We start from the raw sequence: 16,306 nt of genomic DNA, 5'->3' as shown, positions 1-16,306 counted from the left end.
AAAGATTCATACTTACCAGCACGCCTGCCATCAGTGCTACTGCTTCTCAGAGCCTCCTTAACAATGCTGCCAGGTAGCTTCTCGAGGAACTGATTTAGGCTAAACGAGCAATTCAGACCAGTGCACATGCTGATCAATTCCCTAACCTCAGTAAAGCTGCCTTCCAAATCCTGGCTTCCAACGCAACACCCTCCCACAGTGCCATCCTACACCTCCTCGAGCTTCACAAGCACACTCCTATTGCCCTGTGAAGTACTGCTGCCATCACGAGCATTTAGAGAGGAAGAGGTGATTCACAAACATCTGCCACTCACTGTGTGACGAACCCATGTCCTCAAATCACAGATGGTCAGACAGGGACAAAAACAGCCCAGTCTGAACTGGGAACTCACTCTCCCAGCCATGGGGCACGTCCTGCTACCAGCAGCCACCAGCCACGTGGCTGCCACAGTGCTTCCTGCATCGCCACCTTCGCCTGCACTCCTCTGGAAAGGTCAGCAGTACTCAGCACAGAGGACAGGCCGCGAGGCCTGAGTCACTCTGAGACCACGTGGATGTGCCAGATACCACATTATACTGCACAAAATCACCCTTAAACATCTTTCTGCAACCGAACCGACATCGACAATGAGAATCGAGTCCACAGAACCTTGGAAAGCTGTGTCAAAGGCAGTGGGAAATGCATTACACTTTTACAAGATATCTATTTATGTCACTTCATTTAATCGGACGTTAGCAGTGAGTAAAAACTTGCATTTACTGTGAATTGACAGAAACCCCTATCACACAGCTCTCAAAATTAATCTCACTGGGACAAGCACAGACAAGAAGCAGCACTCTAGACACCTCTAGGAAGCAAACATAACAACATACTGCAGTAGCTGTCGCTCAGAAGGAATGCACAGCACTTTACCAGATTAATAAGAACACAAAATCCATTTCTAAAAATATTTTCAACTGCATTAAACTGACATGAGCCTGCTGTTCGCCCACCAGAATGTCTTAGATTTACCTACATTTCTACCTACATGCAAGCACTACGTGACTCCTTAATTTCACTAATTTCATTAGAAGCACAGCAACTGGAGGCACTCCTGGAGATACAGCATCATTACAGATCTGCTCAGCTCTCCGTGTGCCAAGCTCCCTCCTCGTGCCCCCAGACCGTGGCCAACCTCTGCACGCCCAGCAACCCAACCACCTCCTCCTGTACACAGCTGTTCTGGGCACACCTCTGACTGACAGAGAAACGGCTCTTCTGACTGCTGGCCTTCCCAGCAGGGTAGCTGTACCTGCAAACCGGCCTCTTTTTGAAGCTGAGAAGTTCTATGAATAGCTGAGGATATGTTTTTAGTTAGTCTACATGAAGCTCTGTGCACGGTGGCTCCCTACCACCACGTGCTTTTGGACAACACCTTGTGAGCACCCAACAGCCTGAAGGGAACAGATGGAACTACCGAGTTAGGCATCTTGCGAGGAACTTTTTATCAAAGAAACGCCATAAAAAATAAGCTTTCCTGCACTCCTTCCCTCAAACCATTTCTGGGGATTATTCCACTGCAAAGCACAGCGCTGCAGTGACAGTGCCGGTTCTGCCACAGGAAGCAGCAGCACCACACCTCGGCTCCAGGAAGCTGCCACCACGGGACAGGGCTCCGGCAGCACACTTCCCACGCTACAGCACCGGTACTCTGCTCGAAAGACGAAGGACAAGTGTCTTTCCTTAAAAACGGGAGCAACCTTAGAGCACAGCTGACGTGTTCCTCCATCTGTCTCTTCCACGCGGTGCCCACGGACGCGGTGCTGCTGCTGATTGCAGCGGGCTGCCCGCACTTCAGCACCGAGCAGAACCAGCCCCACGGCGGCTGGACAAACGTACCAAACATCACAGCCAGCACCGCACGCTCTGCGTCCGTCCGAAGGCTGGACGGACATTTCCAACATTGGGACGCGGAAACTTCGAAGGCAAAGCCTTCCGACGGCAGCACCGCGCGGCGGAGGCGGCGAACAAAGGGCGCCCACGGGCAGCAGCACGGACAGCCCGCGGCTGCCGGAGGGGCCCCACGGCGCTCCGCTTTGAGCTGAGCTCTCTCAACTCCTTCCAAACGGATCTACTCGAAAAACAAAAAGCGATCCCGGGGTGACCGAGAGCCGCGCGGGCAGCGCGCCGGGCCCCGCAGGGCTGAGGCGGCTCCCGGGGCGAACAAAAGGGCCGCGGTCCCGCATTCGTCCGCGTCCGGGGAAGGGGGGTGGGGGGAAGGGGGCGAGCGGGGGCACGGGCACTCCGCACGCACGAAGTCCGCCGAGGGCCGTGGCCGCGCTCCGCCCCGCACGAAGCCGGGCCCGGCCCGGGAGCGCGGCCGCCGAGCCCTCAGCCCTCACTCCCGCCCGCCGGGACGCGCTCGGCCGCGTGGAAGGGATCCCCGCTCCCCCCCGGCCCGCCGCCTCCTTCCCACCTCCCGCGGGGAGGGCCCTGAGCGGCGCCTCCCGCCGAGGGGTCCCGCGGTCGGGCGGAGGGGGCGCGGGGAACAAAGGAGCGGCGGTGCTCGGGAGACGCTCTCGGCCACCGCCCCCCGCCGCGCTCGGGCCGCCTCGGGCCGGGAGCGGCGTAGGCCGCGCGGGAGCACTCACCGCTGCAGCACCAGGAGGACGGCGAGCCCTGCGGGAACTTGGCCGAGTCGGGCGCGATGCAGACGCTGGAGCCGAGGTGCGGGCACTCCATGGCGTCGAGACGCGGCGGGCGGCTCCTCGCGGCGCTACGGCGGCGGCGCCCCGCGCACAACAGCCATCTTAGGGCCGGGCCCGAGATCCAGCGCGCCGGGCTTTGCGGGCAGCCGCCTCCCGTCCGCGCCGCCGCTCCCTGGGGCCGGGCCGGGCCGCCCCCCGCCGGGCTTTCCGAGCAGCCGCCCCCGGCACGCGGCACCTGGGGCCGGACGGGGCCGCTCCGCCCCGGTGGAAGCGCACGATCCGGGGCGGGGAAGGTGGACGCACGGGGCTGCGAAGGAACGGATCCTCAAAAAGGCCGAGAGTTGCATGGGCGACGTGTTGCTCTCTCCGAGGCTGCCTCTTTCCGTTGCAGAAGCCCGCAGGCTTCTCACGGAAAAAACAAACGTGGTTTTGTTTCCGAGGATTTGACTATTACGTTTACGGTGTGACTGTTTGTCTTGCAGTGCTACGCAGAAAGGAAAGCGGCCTTTCTTCCCCTGCTGTGGCATTATGAAGATGCCCATAAGAAGAGAACAGAAAGTTGGGAGCTGCAGGCAGGGCTGTATGCACTGACAGACACCTGCGGCTTCACTTCCCTAAATAACAAGGTGCCAGCTTCCCAACTTAGGCCCTTCCACTCTTAGGAGCCAAACCATAGGGGCCGTGACACTTTGCTCCTTTGCATGATAACTGCAGAGTTTATTCTTCTTTCCTGGCTGACGTTTCAGGGATGCGCTTTAAAAAGTGTGATTTTGCCCAGATATTTGCTTGTTTCTTCATCTTGATTGCCACATTTGTTACAAGTGTCCTGCACTGTTCCCATGCAGGAGGAAAACAAGTAGAAGCTCCAGGTATGATTTTCCCTTTCAGTTTGTTCTTTCAATAAGATTCATTGAGGAAAAAGAAAACGCATTTAATTTGGAACTGGAGTCCCATCTGTCACTGCCATCCTTCCCCAGCTCAGTCCAATTTAGATGATAGCTAAGATACTCATACAGGGTACAGACCATTGCACGACTGGGACCTGAGAGTCAGCATTTCAAGTTAGAAATTTCCATTTAATACAGCACATCATCAGCTCCAATGCAAGAGAGAGATTCCATACAGTATCCTCTTGTGAGATGTATGTAATCATCCATCTATGCGGCAGGCTCCATTTGGGAGCATCTAAGTTCAGAATTTGACCCTAAATTAGAATCATGCACGTACCTACAATTTACTCTGGGCAGTTTTGCCGGGGGAGTTCTTTAGTTCTGTATTCCTCAGGGATAAAATCTTTGGTCTTAAATATTTGAAGTATTAACGTGTGTGTGTACCGTGATATGGACTGAAGATGCGACAGCAGAACTTTACATGTGATCTTGGCTTCCTTCAACATCACGGAATAGCCATTGTTCCGAGGATCAAGTGAAGATCGTTGCCTTGAATGACTTCCTTGCTTGCTGTAGGAATTGGAGTGCGTGGATGGAGTGGAGAAGGAAGGACACTGGAGGAGTGGACTGAATGCTGTCCTGAAGAACTAGAATCTGTCTTCACCAGAAACTTCTTGAATGATGAAAGGAAAGGTGTTTAAACCAAAACTGTAAGTGGGATCTGTCTGCTTAAGTTAAAAGTTTGACCTCCTTCCTGACCGCAGCTGAGAAGAGGCTAGCTCTGTCCAGAGCACATGTTTTGGAGTCCTCCCATCTCTCCCAGCTAAAATTTCTGAATTAAATTCATATAGACAGAAATAATATCCTCTCCCACAGCATGCTTCTCCTTTTCTAAATGGTAAACTCAGCATGCGTGGAGAGAGATTGGCTAGTGCACCTAACAGTCCAAATGGAAAAGGTCATTAGCAGACCTTCTGTTCTGAGCACGTACAGCACTAAACACTCTGAGAACACCGAGTGCCTGTCCAAGCCTAGCAAGCACACGCTGGGTTGTGCTTCCACCTCTGTCTATCACATCCAAACAGCAGGCAGTTCTGTGTTCACAGAGGTGTACAAGTGCAACACTCAGGTACAATGGTGATATCAATGAGGGCAGTACAGAAACCTGCAAGGAAATGAATTATTTATTCGGTGCAGATGCAACTCCAAGGCAGACAGCTGGCCTGAAAATATCAATAGAAACCATCAGGACGTGGCTAAGTAATAATACCGGCTCTTGGGTTAATAAAACCTTTACTAGAGCGTGTGAGGCGGAGCGGAGCTGGCGGCTCCGGGCGGGACCGGGCCGCGCCCGCCGCTAGGGGGCGCTGCAGCACAGAGCGCCGTAGCGCACTGCGGGGGCGCCCCTTCCCGCCGCGCCGGGCGGGAGATGCCGCGCGCTGCTCACGGGACCGCGCGGGCTGCGCTGCGCCGGCACAGGGACGCGTACCTGTATTTCTGCACACACCTGTACACGTTTCTCCAGTCCTTCGCCCAGCGGAACCAGGGCTCGGATTGCAGCACTGGAGTCGCTCTATTACTCTGAAATCAGACTAGCTGACCAGCTGCCCCCATGTATTCTAATGGCATCAGAAGGTTGTTTTCCTCTTGTTTAAGCAGATGAGTAAGAGTGGGCCAAAGCACCGTTTGTTTACGTGCTACGATAACCAGAATAAAAAAGACATGCCCATTTCCACAGCTTGTGTTTGCCCAGAGAGAGGGAGTGCTTCCTGAGCCTTGACTACAACCTGGTGACCTGTGAGATCGCATATTCTGAACGTCTGCAAAATCCAGTCCTTAGAAGTAGGCGTTTTTGAATGGGTACCCAGAGATGATGGAGTCCTCTACAATGGAAACACGTCTGCAGGAAGCAAACACTACTGCAGCATCAAAAACCCTCCAAAACAATCTTTCGTTCACAGTACAGCGTTGAGAATGCTAAGTGTCAATGCTGAAAGTGGGAAGGCTGTGGCAACTTCATCTCCCACATGAGAAGGGAATCCTCATGGCTCTAGTTCGTCATATTCTGGGAGCTGTAGCTGTAGAAAAACGAGTGGCAGTGGAAGGAAAAGAGAGCAGTGCAACAAAAATGCAAAAAGCTGTAGCACTTTTACCAGAGTTCCTTTTTTTCCCCCCATGCTAATTTTACAGTTTTCTGCATAACTCTGGAGGCATCCTATCAACGAAAGCAGTTTTTAACTATCACCCAATCTTTGCTTTGCTTGCACTGTCATGGCTTGGTCACACTGCAAGGTATAAATAAAGGTGAATGCAATTATTCTTTGTGGTGTGATTGTTCTCTGTGAAAGATATAAAAAATAAAGGATACAAATGAACTGAATTGCTGGAAATTTCTCCACATTGCTCCTTAACATGCTATTTGTACAGGAAGGGGTTTATTTTTAGTCATGCTTCAAACAATTGCCTGAAAGCTCCCTTGTGTCTGGCAGCTTTCAATGCCAGCTTCATCAACTGCCTTCCAGAGTCCATTCAGTATGAATCCAGCAGTACTTCATGTCACTGACCTTCAGGCTCCCCAGCTTTTGCTGCGATCACTTATGTAAATTTTATATTATATTATTTCCAAAAGCATTCTTGAGAATATTGCCCTGATTCTGTACTCACCTTAAGCTGCTTTTAAGATCGTCATGCTTTATTTCATCCTATCTTAAGAATGGAAAGAGAGCACTTCCTTGTGTTCATGTGACTAATTTCTCTTTATCACAACTGAACAAACTTTACACACCAATTATAGGCAAATGAGGTAACTATATTTCAAAAAATACAACTCATTTGACATAGCTGTCAATGGTTTGTGGGCTGGTTCAGCCTGGTTCTGTGACTAATGGGGAGGGGGATCCACAGACCAACACCCCTGGGAAGGGGGAAAAGGGAGAGGGGCCTGAAAACGAAACTATATGAGGAGGAAAGCTAATTTACTAAATAAGACATAGGAATGCAAAATAACACAATACAATACAATTGGAACTGAAACTAATACATCAAATAAAACAAGAGTGTGTCTGAAACCAAAAGTCTTACTCTAAAGCTGAAGGCGAGACAACTAGGGAGCTCCCACTGCAGACAGTGCAGCAAAGAGAGGAAGTCTTGGGACTTGTGTGCAGTTTTGTCTTTCCCTCTGAGTGGAAAATGGGAATGCAAAGTCCTCCAGGGTATGTAGTTCTCTTCTGAGAACCAGGTACCTGGAAATTTGGAACTGGAGCATTACCTCCCAGTGCCTCATATGATGTTATGATGTGGAATACTGATAACAGAAATCATAAAACCATGACAATAGCGCATCAGAGCACAGCAAAGTCAGTGTTCTCCCAAGCACCTTTTGGAAAGAACCCAGTCCTACATATCTGACAGGTAAATGTGACAGCCTGGACCGGCCTATCCGTTTGATTAAAAAAATGACTGAGTATCCAAGCCCAAGAAATGTTTAAATGTGTGTGGCATGTAGTGCAGTTTTAAAAATATTTTTTTAGTTCAGGACAACCAGTTCTCCTTTGTTGTACTTCTTGCCACTTGAAGCAAGCCCAAGGGAGAACAGCTGGTTCCACATCTTCAGGTTCATAAAGAGCAGAGCTTTGAAGTACAGTATAACTAAGACCTACTTGCCAAATGGGTAAGTGTAGCTGCTGTAGTAAATCAAAAGGCTGATGTAAATAACTACAGCATTTAGGTTCTCATAAGCATGGTGGGTAATCATCAATTTTGTGCTCAGATTCAGAGCTTAAGCTTTACATCGCTGCTAATCAGTACTTCTGCACAACAGTAAAGCTTCTCATTACAGTTGTTCCCTAAAGTAACAGAGGTCAACAAGCCCAGCTTCTCATTACAGCTTCTCATCTGCACAGGCTGCATTCTTAGGATATCCATTTTCTTAGGATGTCCATTATCTTAGGATGAAAGAGTGGGATGGACCACTGCAGCCATGAAGACAGAAAGGGAAGAAAAAGACCCAAACCAGCAACTCACAGTCTGCAGCACTGGGTTATGCTGATTCCCCCACAGCAAATAAGGTACTATTTGCAATGATACTGCGTTTGCTGCTATGTATGATTGGTGTGTTGCAGCTTCGGACACAAGACTGCTGCAGCAAACAAGCCAGTGGGAGAACCCCAACAGCTCCATGTGTGAGGGGATGCATGAAAAATCCCCTCGTGGGGAGGCCTCAGACCAGCAGCTGCACCACTGGCACACAGCATTCCCCAAGGGCAAAGGACCCGAAGATGTGGATTTCTCGTGTTGTTGGAGGAAACTTAATATTGTTAAAGATTTGGGAACACATTATTAAAATACAGGCAGAGTAAGCTTTATTCAAAACATAGCCATGCTGTCATGCAAAGAACTGGCCCTCTCTCCATTCCCCCACCACCCCTCACTCCCTGGCCTCTGCAGCCATTAAGAGATTTGCATTTCTGGGAAACTGCAACACTGACTTCTTTCACATCACTGTCTTTTAAAGCCCACATATGACTGGCTAAGTGTTTACCAGCAAGGCAAACCAAGACAGATTTTTAAGTCTCCAAAGTTAATAAAATACTGCTTAGAGCTTTGAGTTTCTGCACCAGCACTGGTGATTCCACGAGCCCAATGGGAGGAGATGGCTATTTTAATCATCCTGTAGTTGCTTAAGGATAGGTTCCCTTCTTGATTTAGAACACTCTCAACTCACAACACTAAGCCATAAATACATTTGCAGCTGAGGCTGAAGAAGAGTTAATATTCATCTTTCTTATTTTATTTTAACTGTACCTTCCGATCTCTTGATGTGTAGCAGGCATCAGTGAGTCACCCTAGACAGTTTACAGATATTTTGGAAAAAGCTGCGAGGTAAGTTTTGGGGTTTGTTTTTCTTTCTTTTTTTTTTTCCAGTCACAAGCAGAGTTGGTATAGTTACTTGTTTTTGTTTGTAACAGGACAACTAGAGAGTTGCATAGATGTTAATGGCATATGACCCCCCTCAGCCACACAGACACTCCAAGAGAAACAGCAGTGAGGCCATTTTTCCAACCCCCTTCCAGTTCACACTGCCTTATGAATCGGACTGGTGCAATGTGAAAAGCATCTACAGGTGATTACTGAGACACTGAGACAGAAATAAAGCGAAGAGAAGTCAGTCATTCAGAGACTGAAATCCAGCACTAAAATCCTGTCCCCTGCTCCTGCTCCCTCTGTTGTCCCGCTCTGCTAGCAGAGTAACCAGGCAAGGCCAGAGCTGATCACACACACCCAAGTGCCTGTCTTCCCTACAGCAGGACATTTGTCTGGCTATTCTGCCAGCATCTCTTAATTTATCTTAAGCCACCACCACAACCATGTCTGGTGAATGGAGCAAACAGAGCACAGGCACTGCTGGTGAGGCCAACAACAAAATGATTGTGCTGCTACGAGGCGTATTTCTGGCAGAATCCCGGAGCAAGGAGAATGCCACGTTCCATCTTTAGCAGAACGCCTCGCTGCGCTGTGCTCTGCTTCTTGCCTTGTTTGTGTGTCTTTTTTTAACCAGAACCTTGGGCTTCCAATGTGTGCAGACAGGACAAATATAGTGACTCGCAAGTACATACCTATTATTTAGCTGTTATATAAAGCCCACCTGAGAGTGCCACGAATTCACATTTTAGGTCTGCTGGAAACTTCTGTTGGAAATTTGTTCTGATCTGTTGCCACCTTGTGGGCATCGTTTCTCATTTCCCCCACACAAGCAAATCCTCAGCATGTTTTTAAATGAGTACAGAGAAGCCCAGTTGGTCACAACAGTGACCACAGAGAACAGTTTGCCTCTGAGATTCTTTTATTATTCCCCACAGCTTTACTAGGTAACCTTTCATAATGTAGGATACCATTTGTGCTTTTCATGTGGAGGAAGAGGTCGCCATCCTGACAGGTGACAAGGAATTTTGTCAGAGCCTATTTTAGACACCAGTTTGTGATGCATATCATTCATGTAGTTACACTTCTCCATTCCCCCACTCAGTGACTTAGGTCCTCAGAGCTCTACTCCAGTGGTGGGGAAAAATCTGGGTGATTGTAAATGGAGCCTACAGCAGGCTGACAAATCAAAGACTGTTGTGAAAAACTGTGAGGGATCTTTCTCTAGAGGATTGATGCCATTACTCGTATAAATAGAACAGGTGGAGACAATTGACATTTCATGCATCGCCCCTATCAGCCTTACAAATACATTTTTGATGTTTCAGAACAAAATCACAAAGAAACATTCTCAGTGTTATGTCCAGTCGTTACTGCTTAGCACCACAATACAGCACCTCAGAGGACACAGTGCTTTGTGCCTAATACCAAAACACTGGCACTGCAGATGCCCTTGCTTTACAGGGGGCTCTGCAAATTCATGCACTGAGCTGGAAAAGGAGAGGAAAGGTACAGAGGGGTGAGCTCCCCTCCCTTCTGCCCCTAGCCACAAGATAAACTTTTTTTCCAAGAGGTAAACTAAATGGTAATGCCCAGCCTCTCACTCCTCTCAGAACTTTTATCTTACTTTTCAGAAATTGTGCAGTCTGGTATCCCACTGCAGCATCACTGAGAGGAAGAAAGTGAGAGCACAGAGAATGCATGGCTACAGGAAATGGGAAGGAGGAAGGAGGGCACATGGCACCACAGTCCTTCAGTTACTGTGATTCAACAATTGGCATTGTAATGACTAGCACAAGCTCATTAAAGGAGTTTCTCCATGAATTATTGTCTGAGAAGCAGGGAAGGCTGCCGTGCATCTCACTGATTCTATGGGCATGTCTTCAAAGCCCAGGGTTCTCACCAGGCTGGCCTCTCTGTCAGGGATGGCTGCAGTTGGTTTAAGCTGACTGAAGGACCATGGAAAGAGATCCAGGGGTTCTGGCTGACAGTTAGCTGTTCCCAGGGGTGCATCAAGCACAGCACTGCTAGCCATTGTCAGAAGAATGGTTTGACATTTTTTTGGGTAGTTCTGTGTGGAGACAGGAATCACAGAATCACAGAATCACAGGATCATAGGGGTTGGAAGGGACCTCAAGAGATCATCGAGTCCAACCCCCCTGCCAAAGCAGTTCCCTACACCAGGTGAGTGTACCAGGCGTGTGACTCGGTGATCCTCGCAGGTCCCTTCCAGCTCAGGATAATCTGTGATTCCACGATTAATTATTGTAAGACATCTCTCTGCAGATACTCAACGGATCTTTTTCTCAGAAACTGAATGTACTGCCTTGAAATTAACTGGCAGTGTATTTGGACTTTTGACTCACGTACATGCCAAGATTAGACAGATTTCTAACTGGTTATAGTTATGGCACTGTAAATCCAGCATTCAGCCTGTTTCTTTTAAGTATGCTTTAACTATTCCGAGCATCACAGTTTAGTCTACTGTTTAAATACAAACTGAGTATTTCCAACAGTTGAGACGTGAGACCAAGCTATTTAACAGTGATGTTTTACTGTAATAGGTTGAATTCAACCCAACTATTCATGAGAAATGAATACTTCTGAAAATGTACTCTGAACAAATCAGTATATACACACAGAGAGAGTTTTAGTACTGTGCCTGACATGATCTTACCTGAGATCTGACTTAAAGGAAGACAGCCTCTAAATCTGAACCCCTAAAAGTGCATTCCTGAATGATGGCATTCCTGTTCTGTTTCATGATGATCAGCAAGTTTGCAAGATCCCATTTTCTTCAAGAGACAGTTAGCATGCCAGTGTCTTTCCAGGTGACCAATGAAAAGTCTTAGAATGTGGATGAAGACCTCAAGTTATATGGAAACAATCTTTAATGAAGTGTAGCCAGGAAATAAAAAAGGGCAATAAAAAAGGCCAACAGACAATCAAACTTTGCCACTTGTGAGAGTGCAGATTACTAAAGCTGGGACTCAAATCTGGACAGTGAAGAACTCTGCTGTGGCTCACCAGAGGGTACATTTCTAAGGCCTTTCCTCTCTACTGAACTGCTCTTTTGTGCCAGTTAGAAGCTTTCAGACTGGTCTTCTGTCTGAACTTCAAATTGCTGCCAACTCAAGAGCCCTACTCTGTCTTGCTAGGTCCTGTTCAACCAATTGCTATATATAACAGTGTGTTTCCACAGTGGATACCACAAGGAACATGAGCAGCATTTGCTGTGCTGAAGTGGAATATTATTGAAGACTGAAAAACAGTTAGACATGACAAGTGCTAAATTGCTCACTGCATCTGAGAAGAAATGGGCATAACATGGAGTAAAGAATCACATGCAAAGCAGTAAGAAGTGGCCTCCTATTAAACCTGGAACTTCTTTTCTCAATTGTGCAAATACTAGGATGCCACAGTGTGTGCAAGAAAAAGCCTGGGATAGAGAGTTTTGTTAAAATAAATTTTCTCGGACATCTTTTCTCTGAACATGGGACAGCAGTGTACCTAGGTGGCCAAGAAGGCCAATGGCATTCTGGCTTGTACCTGAAATGGTGCAGCCAGCAGGTCAGGGAGGTGGCTGTCCCTCTGTATTGGTGAAGCTGCCCATCAGCGGCGTTCAGTGTTTGCCCCCACTGTGTTCAGTTTTGGGTCCCTCACTATAAGAAAGACATTGAGGCCTTGAAGAGTGTTGAGAGAAGGGCAACAAAGTAGGTGGAGGGTCTGGAACACATCTTATGAGGTGCATCTGAAGGACCTGGGATTTTTTAACCTGCAGAAGAGGAAGCTCATGGGGGGACCTTATTGCTCTCTACAACTCCCTGAAGGGAGGTTGTGGCAAGGAGGGGTTTGGCCTCTGCTCCTGGGTAACAGTGATTGGATGCGAAGGAACAGCCTCAGGTTGTGCCAGGGCAGGTTCAGCTTGGATATTAGGAAGAATTTCTTCTCAGAAGGAGTGGTGAAGTACTGGGACAGGCTGACACAGGGAGGTGGTGGAGTCACCATTCGTGGAGGTGCTTAAGAAAGGGTAGATGTAGTACGTAGGGACATGGTTTAGTGGGCAGTATTGGCAATAGGTGGATGGTTGGACTAGATCACCTTAGAGGTCTTTTCCAACCTTAACAATTCTATGATTTAGCAAGACAAAACTAACTGTCTTGTTTGGAGCACTGAAAACAGCTTGTGAGAATGGAAATCTCCATAAGCAATTTGTGATAAATACAGCTACTCCAGGCCATAAGCTGAAGAAGTGACCAGCCTACATTTTTATGTATTACACCAATGAAGCTATATAAGGCTTGATCCAGTAATACCCTCCTCTCAGCCTGTATTCCTGGCTTGCAACTTTTTTTACACCAGAACAATCCCTTTGGTCAGTTTCACCAGCCCTCAGTACAGCCCTAAGGCACTGTAGCCCAGTGAGTCATCCCAAATGCCCACTTTGGATCCAAAATAAACTGCATATCTATTCCATCTGGTCTCTGAGCAGAGGAATGTAGAAGGAAGCATTCTAATTCTACAGTTACCCAGGAATTCATTGTTTTCATACAGCATAAAGTAAGAATAATCAGATGAAAAAATGGATGGTACAAATGACCCATTGAGAAGTGCAAGGGTGCATACGATGACAAGAAATTAAGTATGTTTTTAACAACTTTTCATTCTCTGTGCAGTGAAGTCAAGAAGTAAATTGAAGTAGGATTTAATACTTTCCAGCAGGCTTCACTTTATGAACTATTTGGGCCCCTCACTGCAAGGAAGACATTGAGGCCCTGGCCTGTGTCCACAGAAGGGCAGCGAAGCTGGTGAGGGGTCAGGAGCACAGGCCTTACGAGGAATGGCTGAGGGGGCTGGGGTTGTTCAGCCTGGAGAAGAGGAGGCTCAGGGGAGACCTTACTGCTCTCTATAACTACCAGAAGGAAGGTTGTAGTGAGCTGGGGGTTGGCCTCTTCACTCTTGTAACTAGTGGCTGGATGAGAGGGCATGGCTTGAAGATGCACCATGGGAAATTCAGACTGGATGCTAGGAAATACTTCTCCAGAAGAGTAGTCAGGTGCTGGAATGGGCTGCACAGGGAGGTAGTGGAGACACAGACCCCGGAGATATTTAAAGAACGTTTAGACATGGTGTTGAGGAACATGATTCTGTGATTCTATGTTCTTTGAAACCCAAAGTCAGCAATTGCAACTGAGACAGACAGTCTCAGTAATTAATCTTTATCCCTATACAAGCTCATGTTTGCATGCCTCATCAAAGTCACCATTATGTTTAGTAAACATTAGAACGAAGTGAGCAGTTAATGCCCAGGAAAGATGTCAGACTGCCATGGAAACTGGAATAAAGAGAGCACAACCTAGCAGGCAGCACTTGTGATCATGCTGTCCGAACACTTCTGGAGTGGGAAAGATCATTCTGAGGGGAGAGAAACAGACAGCAAAAGGGAGGTGAACCTTGCTTGCTGCAATCTAAGGAGTTCATCAGAGTAATGTGCCTATTGCATGTACATGGAATATTTTTCTTTATTTGGCTTTTGGTTCATCCTTCTTTCCCCCTCCCATCACTCCCTGTTTCTTTTCTGCCTTGCCCTTTTAACTATGTTGTCAGCTTTCTATGGCAGGTCCTGGATCCTTACTGTCAGCTTCACTCAGGGAGGAAAATTAACTACGGGAATCATGAACAAACATTCTGGTTTGCAGGAATATCCTCTGAGACTGTTCAAGTGTTTGCACAAGCCAGTTATGTATCAGAGACCCAGGGAAGGACCCAGTGCCTGCTTAGCTTTTTTCATTCTGAATGATGTGAACAAACATACTGTTTAATGCTGGCTGCTGCACTGCTGATGTAAACTCCTTTGGGAACTGTGTAGAAGCCACCTTTTATTCTGCAGAGGCAGGCTGGTCATCGGAGCAGTTACAGGCTGACTGCTCATGTCCACACCTGCAGCTTAGTGGTGAAAGATTTCATCGATAACTGTGTCAGACTATGCCCTGATGCAATCTAGGAGGTTAAGCTCAGTGAAGTGAATAAATCAGAATACCGGTTTGAACAGAAAAAAGGTTGGGGAACATTGATTTGAATTTGTACAAGTACAACACAGCACCACTTGATGTTCTCATACATTAAATTCTGCCCAGTTTGATATTCCCAGCACATTTAGCAGACACTTCAATACACACAAAAACCCTTGAATTCAGCTTCACAAGGCTAGTCTACCACAGCAGATATTTATCCCATAAAGACATAATATTTTTGGAAGAGCAGATGGAAAATAAGAAATACATAGGGAATTTCAGAGAGGTTGAATATACTCCAGCTTGTTTTTCAGGCTAGCAGTTTGTCACGGGAAGACAAATACAGGACTCAAAATTAATTTCTAGGCCTTCCACTAAAATTCCTTTTTGCTCCTGCTGGAATGCTTCTGGGCTTCATTTTCAAGTAAGAGTGCCACTGAACTGCCTGTATATCCAAACCCACAACTTCTCATGAGCCCCACCAGCCCCTGACAGCCCTGTCCTGTCTCCACCTCAGATGGACGCTGAGATGAAAGCCAACTGCTAGCGAGCGAGAATTTCATAAAGACAGAATCAAACAGCAAGCCCTGTCTGGTTTCTGGAGAAAACAGTGTCAGCTGTTTCAGAGAAGTGTCTGTGTCTGTTTGTTGGGGGACAACTGGGGGTGGCTTGTATTTTGCAAGCAAAGTGCTTTCTATCCACCAGCGTTGCCCAGAATTCCTCCTGAGGATGTGAAGCCAAATTACAGCAGCAGCTGGGCCAGGAGAGGTGTGAAACGTGAAGGTGAAAAAAAGTACTGAGGGAGATTGTAAGAATAGGAGCGTACTTCAGCACAGTAAACTTTTCAAGAACTTGAGCAGAAAAGAGAAAGGAGGAGATAGTTTGAAGGCGTATTTTGGCAGATAGCTCAGTTCACACCCTCCTACACAAAAGGGTCATTTTGTAGAGGAGGTCATATAAAACTGTTACTGATACCAGCCTTAGCAGCTCGGCCATTATGTTAAGGATTGTGACAGAACAATTTATTCTACAGAAGCCCCAGCAGACTCATCGTGCCCCTCTATACAAACATGGTAGACAGGATGCAATCCTCTCTTTTGGGCAATAATTAATTAAAAAGACATGTTAAAAACAGATTTACTACAGCTCACAACTTCTCTATCTAGATCACATCTGGCTGAACTAAATCAATCAGCTATTACAATTAAGTTCAGAAAATATTATGAAGTATGAGTGAAGAACTGTACTCAAAGGCAGACACTTTCTAAAACGTGTTTGTTACTTGCCTCTGCTCTCTGCAGCCTGAGAGGACGGGACTACAGAAACACAGCACCAGTATGCCAGAGTTGTGCTCAACAGCACGTCTCTACCTAGGATCTAGGTTAAGTCAGCTATGCTGCAGTCAGCTTTCCTTTACCTTTATCAGCCTCATGCATTATGTTAGGAAAATAATTACATCTAATAATACTAAGTAATTAAACAGCATTTGATAAATAAAGATGCTGAACACAGAATATGACCAATCAAAAGTAACGTGGTACATGGTTGTTAGTGAGATACAGTAAGTAGATAACAGCAGTTATAAATAATAGTGTACATAACTGGAACACCTGATAGTTTCTCCAGTCCCACCTACCCCTCCTCAGCTATCCATGATGCATTCAGTTTAAGAGGTCACATTCAGAAGAGGACATCACCTATGCCCTGTGCTCCTCTGTACCCCTCCTCACACGTGTCCTGAACAAAGCCTCACATGTGGGACAGCTTCTTCATGAATTTTCATTCTTCTCTATT

General features: G+C 47.2%; 1 protein-coding gene across 3 annotated transcripts in view; it reads right to left on the bottom strand.

Moving 5' to 3' along the window:
* The window catches only part of USP3 (ubiquitin specific peptidase 3), a 58,842-nt gene that overhangs the window by 26,437 nt on the left and 16,099 nt on the right, over positions 1-16,306 (bottom strand). Inside the window, exon 1 of one of the 3 annotated variants that reach the window (XM_065733540.1) lies at positions 2,632-2,828. The exons of 1 other annotated variant lie outside the window; for it this stretch is intronic. In XM_065733540.1, coding sequence (XP_065589612.1) covers positions 2,632-2,722 — 91 coding nt within the window. In that variant the 5' untranslated portion in view covers positions 2,723-2,828. Of the gene's footprint in view, positions 1-16; positions 364-2,631; positions 2,829-16,306 lie in introns of those variants that run through there. One more of the 3 variants, XM_065733539.1, reaches the window with a different exon arrangement.

This window comes from Cyrtonyx montezumae, unplaced genomic scaffold (genome assembly GCF_038088225.1).
Source record: "Cyrtonyx montezumae isolate F1298 unplaced genomic scaffold, pur_monq_1.0 scaffold_17, whole genome shotgun sequence".
Classification (NCBI taxonomy): domain Eukaryota; kingdom Metazoa; phylum Chordata; class Aves; order Galliformes; family Odontophoridae; genus Cyrtonyx; species Cyrtonyx montezumae.
Note: the sequence above shows the minus strand (reverse complement) of the source record. Positions and strands in the feature narration are given on the sequence as shown.